Source organism: Physella acuta, unplaced genomic scaffold (assembly GCF_028476545.2).
Source record: "Physella acuta isolate Inbredline_101_S28 unplaced genomic scaffold, ASM2847654v3 ptg000410l, whole genome shotgun sequence".
Classification (NCBI taxonomy): Eukaryota; Metazoa; Mollusca; class Gastropoda; family Physidae; genus Physella; species Physella acuta.
Genome location: NW_026731929.1, coordinates 6,571 through 15,213, shown reverse-complemented (window position 1 = coordinate 15,213; position 8,643 = coordinate 6,571). Strand labels below are relative to the sequence as shown.

The window sequence follows — 8,643 nt, the reverse complement described above, 5'->3', positions numbered from 1 at the left end:
TTATGGAGGAGAAAATTCATAATCAACTCCACATATCTTATATTTTTCAATGGAAATGTTGTTAAGATTCACAACCGCTGGGGGAAGGAACTGAAGGTCTGCGACTGAGTCAGTTCGTGGTAGCATGGCCATGAAATGATTCACCTGGTGAAGTATGAATATGGGCTCTCGCCCGTTTCTTTTTGATGAATCAGTTTCCACCACTTCTGAACTTCTCCAGGTGGCTTGAGAGAGCCACTGTAATAACTCTTTAGAAGATAAGTGCTGTATTTCAGAGAATTGGTGGAACTGTTGGTCAAGACCACCTATCATAATAATAGATCGGTCAAAAACTAAGGCAGCAGCATACGCTTGGACGTCGCCGGCCCAGATGTAGTTTTTGAAGCAAACATATAGATGATCCAACCTATGAGAGAATTCTCCGTGAGTCATCTGGATAAGCTTTTCATGTACTGTCGCATTAAGCAGCAGGTATGATGCTATGAGCAAGCGAATGTTCTGTGCCTGTGCTTCTGATTGAACCATGCAGAGAGACAACGCGTTATAGAAACAGTTACCGTCGGCTCGTGTTTCGCATACGAAGAAATGAGATAAAAATCCGTGGCATATTCCTTTCCTGTAGTATCCCTTAACTTCATCTGCTGCCAGTGATGGGTCATATTCTGCTCTAGCGTGAGTTCTTAGGCGAATAATTTCATGTTGGATTTGTACCTTGCAAGGACTTATTACACTCAAGAGGTTTTGCAATGTTTCATTTTTAATATCAGCACTAGCACTATGGAGATCAGTCTCAGATGTGCTACCTCTCTTTCTATCAAAATAGTTGAGAATAGTTTGTACCTGAATAAACAAACCTTGAAAGTTCGATACGCATGTTGGAGCTTGAGAACTGTTTGCCGACAGAAATACGTTTAGTTTAGAATCTGATAGTGTACACATTTCGTTTGATTTAAGGTCCTTGCAGGTGTTAATAACGTATTTTTCAGAAGGTATGTTGAATGGTGGTCTTAGTTCATCTTCAATTCGCCTTACTGTTTTTGGAGGAGCGATCGTGGTGATAGAGTCTGGTATTTTCTTTTGGTAAGAAATTTTATTGTCATTGAATATAAAACATACAGGCTTATGGTAAGAGAAGTACGTTTCATACACTCCAGCAAGGACTGAAGTTGTTGAAAATATGACGTCTATTTGTGTATTCAAATCGGTGGTTGGGATTTCCAATGGTAAAGCAGATGTAAGTTTATACTGCTTGAAAAAGTCATGCAAGTCACTACTGGCATTGTTTAAGATGTTGAAGTTCAGATCTCCAATCACAACAATTTCTTCAACAAATTTGACCTTACTCAATAACGTATGGAAAGTTGTTCGAAACACACTGACTGGCGTGCTAGGTGACTTGTATCCAGTAATGATGGTCATTCTACAGATAGTAACCGCATATAATTCTACATGATAGTTTGTGCCAGTTTCAATTCTGTCATGTATGACATCACTTACACCACTAAGACTGTGTTTCGCGAAACAAATGATACCTCTAGTACCACAGTGTGGATCACTCCGAAATAACACTTTATAGTTATCAAGGACAAATTCTTCGGTTTCAGATGCCAACGTTTCGGAAAATATCAGTAAGTCGCTTTGAAAATACCAATTGTCCCCTTTAATGTATTGTAATTTATTCGTTAAAGAGCACACATTCTGATATGCTACTTTGAATCCTGTTGAGTCTTTAAATATACGGAGTGGCAAATTTAAAGACTTAGCTGTCCTTAGTCTGTAGAGCTCTTGCAGGCTTGGGTCCTCATGCGTCGATTGTTTTGGGATCCTAAAGTCTCCAACAATGTACAATCCTGTGATGCTTGAAACTCTGCTTAAAGCTACATACAGCAAAGGCCTTGTTATCCTTTTTATTTCGTTGAAATCTAACGCCACCTGTTCATATGTCTGTCCTTGGCTTTTGTGAATGGTAATTGCTTCTGCGGGTACCATGGGGAATTGAGTTCTTAATGTCGGGTACTGAAGTTTATTTGAAATATTCAGCGGAACACAAACCTTCCTTATGGGCACTAAATGTGAGTCAAGGTTATTGTCATCTATGAGCCGTTTGTGAGCCATCTTTGCCTTATTACCAACGTTGTGTGTGGAGAAATCTAACCAGAGTATTTTTGGTACTTGGCTGTCGTCATTATCGAATGTTATCAGCCTTAGGACTCCGCACGCTCCGTTAACGAGACCATCTTCTACGTCAATGTTCGTTGTTATAGCATATTTTATTCCTAGTTTTATAATGATGCTGTGTGGTAGGCCATTTACTTCACTTAATTTTTTTTTCTTTAGTCCCTGCAGTATACTTTCCTTTGATGCCTCTGAGAGTTTTCCTAAAATGGAATCTTTAGCAGTGGAAATGTAATGTGGTCCCGGGTGACTTTTAATTCTTTCCTGGTTATAAATATCGACACATTTATTTTCACCGTACAATCTGATTGCGCTGTTTGGTACTGCTGACGGCGACACTTGCCTAGACTTGAACAGTTCAACATGTTTTTGCACCATGTGTCCACTCGCTAATGCATTCAGCGCTTCAATAAACTCAATTTCATTCTTTTGGCGCATTATTTGTTTCAATTCGTAGAAGGTGAATAGATCCCAAAGGGGATTTCGATCCATTAATTCCCAAAATTCGTTGCTTTTGTCCACCTTATAAATTAGGGAATCCATAACTGGTGGTAGCTGGTTCAAATCTCCGACAAGTAAAACTGATATCCCTCCAAAGGGTTTGTTGTCTCCCATTATTTGGCGCAAACGAGAGTCAACTCGACTGAAAAGTGTGCTTCCGACCATAGAAATTTCATCGATGATCAGTAGTTTAATGTTGAATAATTTTTCCCTAATTGTATTGGCAACTTCTGACGATAACTGAGGCATTGAACCACCAAATTGAGATATGGGTAATGCGAAAGCAGTATGCAGGGTAACACCTTCAATGAGGAATGCAGCTTTCCCAGATGGTGCACACAATAGAACATAGATGGAGTCTCCCGAAGCACCTGGCTGTGAATCAAAATATTTTGTTATGGATTGATAAAGGCACCTAATGACTGTACTTTTTCCAACCCCTGCCGATCCACTCAGGAAGATATAGAAGGGAGTTTTTCTCAATTTGAAGGAATTGAGGATGTGGAAGACGAAGTCTTTCTGTCCCTCGTTCAGACGGGAAAACAAGCAACATATGTCTTCATGTGGCACTCTATTCGGAACACTGTATCGATTTTGATTCTTATTAACTGGGGTTTCCTGTCCTCCTTGCTGCAGAATGTCCACATTATGTTCTGGTGAAAGTTTTTCTTTTATAAATTCGTAGGCTTCCTCTTCCTCTATATCTGCAACCTGTTGTTTGGCATTTTCCAAAGCATCATCTAAAATTTCATCTGCAATTGCTGAAAATTTTTTCCTATTATCCTCTATCTTTACCACACTGTCTCTGTACAGCTGCTCACAATTGACTTGTTCTATATCTTTTAACTCATTACGCCAAGGCAGAAATAGCAGTAATTGCTCTCGGAAGTAATTTGATTTGTCCTGCTGAAGTTTGTACCGTCTGTACCTTATCACGGCTGGTTTTTTCTTACGCCTGTACTCTTTTGATTCCTCAAAATAAATTTTATCTTCATCAAATTCTGCTTCCCTCCTAATCGGTACATACTCAGATGTAAATGTTGCCAGGCAAACGTCTTCTAACTGTTGCGGTCGTTCACTATATTTTTGAAATAAGTCTTTCATATAGACTTCTGTTGAGTCTTCATTTAAACTTTGAAGTTGTGCGTTTGTTTTTAACATCCTGGCTCTTTCCAGCCTAGGACTGGTGTTTATGTATACAGTTTTGCGGCTACATTTTGACAAAGGCATTGACAAGGCATGATATGCTGCTTCTTGGGCGGACATCAGGTTGCTATTCAGGAAAACGTTTGCGATCTTTCTAAATTTCTCCTTTACGCTCTTATTTCCTTTGTTGGCATCCGACGCTGCATCACGTAATATTTTTGATAGCCCACTATCAATTTTACTCACATATTTTACAATATAGGAAGCAAGACCATATTCTTCTAAAACAAATTGTAGGTCCATATTGGACTCGAAAAGATGCAGGATATCTGGGTTGTACCCATTGATATTAACTTCTGTGCTCTTTCTTCGTAGATACACTTGCGGCCTTTTAAGTGAGCTCCTGAGAACAGAAATGTACATCTCTTCAGACATATTCAAAGTCTTAAGAATCTCTTCAAATGGTATGTCATCTCTGCTCTTCGAATAATATACCATTAGCTTTCGAAGTGCTGTCAATCGTTCTTTGAATGAGTCATCAATTTCATCCTCGGCTAATGGCTCCAGTATCATTGTCTTCGGCATAGCGGGCATGGGGAAGTTAAATCGACACTTGCTTTTATTCCTTTTTCCTTTGTAGCATGTATGAGAGTGCTTGTGCATCTGAAGCTGCACAAACGGATCGTCTTCTTTATACTCGCAGGTGATAAACTTGTCAATAAATCCTACACATTCCTTAATGGAATCAACATTCTTTGAATCAAACACTGGGGTACCTGTAAGCCACAAGAAGATGTGTTCGTGTGGAGATCCTCTCACTTGAAATTCGATTCTTTCATAGAAATCTTCGACGGTGTTTTTTTCAAAAATGGATCCTTCTTTTAGCAACGACATTAGTTTAGACATCTTATAGTTAAAATACCGCGCGCACGTAACTGGGTCGTTTTTAATAAGATCAGTCTTCTGGTAGTCATTGAGGGCTGTTGCTTCTTCCAATGTTGAATGTGATCCCTGTAGCGCGGATAGAGACTTAATCAATTCCGGCCACCTTGTTTCTCCTGCAGATATTGTTAAAAAGAATGTTGGCTTGCCAAGTTGTCTAACTGTTGCCATCAACTCTTTTTTCCTAGTTTCCCAGTATGATGGAGATGATCTTACTTGTTTAAGGATTTTGTATCCTTCATCTAATTTCATTAGATTATCGAGATAATTTTTATCAAGCGCATTTTTAACGTTCATTCCATGCGTCACCTTTGTTTTCCTTAAACACATATTAACACTTGCCAGAGCAGTCATTTCTAATTTTTTCTTTGCCATGAACAGCAGTCTTGCTGGGATGCAGGCTCGTCTGTCTCTATGGCGAATTTCGAATTTAACCCTGTCATTGTAGGAAAATTTCTTAGGTGTGTAAAATTTGTGACCGAAATATATCTTGGGGAAACACAATTCATCTATGTCATTTACTGCATGCCAAGGAACCGGTAGCTTGCCTTGACCTGGAGCGAACACCTGCACGTTGTCGACCATTTCTTTATTTCGATCTACTATCATGACTTCTTCGTCCACTTCATCATTAGAGTTTCCGTCGTCGCTGTCTTCGTGAAAATCAACATTTTCCGTACGTATTTTCTTAGCACTTCCGCTATCTGATATTTGGCTTGCTTGAACGCAGTCCTTGTCTTTATCGTCAAGTACAAAATCAATGGCAGTTTGAATACCACAATCGGCATATCGTTCGAAGTACGTTCTGTCGATAGAAATACTGTTGGCACGATATAACGGCGTCTTCACCAACTGATCCAAAACATCACAAATTACTGCTGGTCGAACAGTTTCAAACAAATAGTGCGATTTGTGCAGCATATGACGTTTTAACTTAATCTGTACCGTGGCTAAATTATCAAAAGCACGCGGTAGCACTTGAACCATGTCGTCGATTTCTATCGGGATATTGACTACACTTCCTTTCATGCCTATTTGTGGATTTATAGCATATGCTTTCAGCGGTCGGAGTTGCATAAAGTTGATGTATGGGGAAACCATCCGCTCCTCCAGCACTGTTAACCTTTTTATACACTCTGGTATATCTACAAACTTCAGGCCATTACTTGTTGCCATTTTCGGAATTTTTCCTTTCCTTGAGTGATTGTAACAAGTACGGCATATGTATTCTGAAGGATAATTAAATATTTTAGCACTGCATTCTTCATAGCTAAATTTTGTAGGGAAAGTGTCATGATGTTTCAGAACAGAATGATTGAAAAATAGTCCCTCACAAGAACAACAAACCTTATCTGGCTTTGAACATCGGTCTTTAATGAATTGTAGTTTATTTTTACTACAGACTGAATCAATCGCTCTTAAAGAGGAGATATAATTTTCTCTAGCGCGAAAGAAATAATCATGTCTTCGTTTTTCTTTCCGTTCTCTGTCCCTTAGCCGTTCACTTTCACGATAATCATGCTGGGCTCTTCTCAACTGTATCGCACCATTGCTCTTCTCTCGTTCAGCTATACGATAAACATTATTTTTCCTGAGACTTGTCTTAGACTGAAGGTCTTTCTTTTTCTCAGCTAAACGATATGCCTCTTTAGTTCTTAATATTTTCATTGCGTTTTTATTCCTGTTCTTCTCTACGGTGCGATATGCTTGTTTTGTCCTAGCTAGTTTCTTTGAGTCGTTGTTCCTCTTCTTCTCTGCAGTGCGATAAGGCTCTTGTGTCCTAGCTAGTTTCATTGAGTCGTTGTTCCTCTTCTTCTCTGCAGTGCGATAAGGCTCTTTTGTCCTAGCTAGTTTCATTGAGTCGTTGTTCCTCTTCTTCTCTGCAGTGCAATAAGGCTCTTTTGTCCTAGCTAGTTTCATTGAGTCGTTGTTCTTCTTCTTCTCTGCAGTGCGATAAGGCTCTTTTGTCCTAGCTAGTTTCTTTGAGTCGTTGTTCTTCTTCTTCTCTGCAGTGCGATAAGGCTCTTTTGTCCTAGCTAGTTTCATTGAGTCGTTGTTCCTCTTCTTCTCTGCAGTGCGATAAGGCTCTTGTGTCCTAGCTAGTTTCATTGAGTCGTTGTTCCTCTTCTTCTCTGCAGTGCGATAAGGCTCTTGTGTCCTAGCTAGTTTCATTGAGTCGTTGTTCCTCTTCTTCTCTGCAGTGCGATAAAGCTCTTGTGTCCTAGCTAGTTTCTTTGAGTCGTTGTTCCTCTTTCTTTCTGTGCTAAGATAACTTTCTAAAGAACGTGTTACTCTCATGTTCAGCTTGTTTTTATTTCTCTCAACATCTTTAAACGACGTATCACAACGTAGTTTTGACACTGAAAGTTGTATCTTTTTTCTCCGCGCTAAGCTACACTGTCTCTTTACCCTCATTTTAGAATATATGTGGTTAAGACAGACAGAAGTACGTGTCGTTTACAACTCGTTGAACTCAAATACAGTGAACTACACTGACTACAGAACAGAAGGTGTAATCTTCGACCATGCGAGCATAGTTATGCATAAGCCATCTCGAGATTTCAGACGTACGTAAATTATCTAGGAATTTCACAATAGAACTTTGTGCTGTGGCTGTTGGCTTAACATAACTGTTTCTGTGCCTTAAACGTAAAAGCCTTAGTGCAGTCTGCGCTGTACAAACACGCCTTCCCAGTCAAATGTATTCAACCCCTGAATAATATTCTGACCGGTAGGCTTGTACCCATTTCAGCGATAGGCCTACTCACCCGTAAGACGGCAGGCGACTCAAATATTACCATATATGTATGTGTATAGTTAGCGAAGTTTGAGTGAAAGCTCTACTATATCGATAAAACTCAAAGGAGAAGAACGTTCTTGCAATGTTCTGTTGATTCACCAAATAACATTCTATCTACATAAGTGCAAGCAACGAAAACATGCATTTTTCTTTATTTCTTGTCTACTACGTCATTCTGCTTTCGCCGCGTCATGCAGGCATTACACATATTTTATTACAGCCAAAACAAGCAGCAAATACTCTCTAACCATATAGTCTACTGTTAGTCCAATTATGTTTAACTTCAATCCTAAACATATAGGCCTACATCGATCACACCAGCATAACCGAACACAATATGCGGCTGTAAAATCGTGATTGTGCACGTATTACATAGGATATGTTCTTATATGACAGAAACAGGCATAGCCCTTCCAATGCAATCGGGGTATAGAAATATAGAAGTTTGTGACATAACCCAAATTACACATTATTACTGTTTTTATAAAAATATAATCGAGTAGAAAATAAAATTCATTAAAAAAAGTTTTAGTAAGAAGCGTTTATATCATTTTGCACTATTCTATTTTAAAAATATATTCTTATATAACACTACGGTGACACGGGATAGAGAAATGATTTTTAATCCATTTTTAATTTTCCAACTTTTATAAGTAGAACTAGCCATCGGTACCCGTTTCACGTGAATCATAGGCCTATATATTTTAAAATGTTGAACTTGTTTAGAAAAATAATTTATAAAATAGTTAGGGTCAAAACGCAATGTGCTTTATTACACGCTGAACGATATTACTGACAAAGCAAAGAAATGACTAATTAGCTAAAAATCCGACACATTTAACATAACACAGTCACACACTGATTAACTTAAGTGACTTAAATGATTCCGTTAAAAACTCGGCTATTCCACGGTATTCTTCTTGTTTTTAAAGTGATTTATTTTTATTAGGTTTTTATGAATAGATCTATAGATTTAAATGAAATAGTTCATTTCTTCACCGGTAACCATACCATATTAAATGCACTCGCTGATTAAGAGACTTAAAATTAAGAGACTTAAAAGATTTCTACAAAAAACC

General features: G+C 38.5%; 1 protein-coding gene across 1 annotated transcript; it reads right to left on the bottom strand.

Moving 5' to 3' along the window:
• Window positions 1-7,179, bottom strand: LOC131942527 (uncharacterized). Its single transcript, XM_059302433.1, has one exon. It carries the CDS (start codon window positions 7,177-7,179, stop codon window positions 1-3), a length of 7,179 nt encoding a protein of 2,392 aa, XP_059158416.1.
• Between the last annotated feature and the right edge of the window lie 1,464 nt (window positions 7,180-8,643).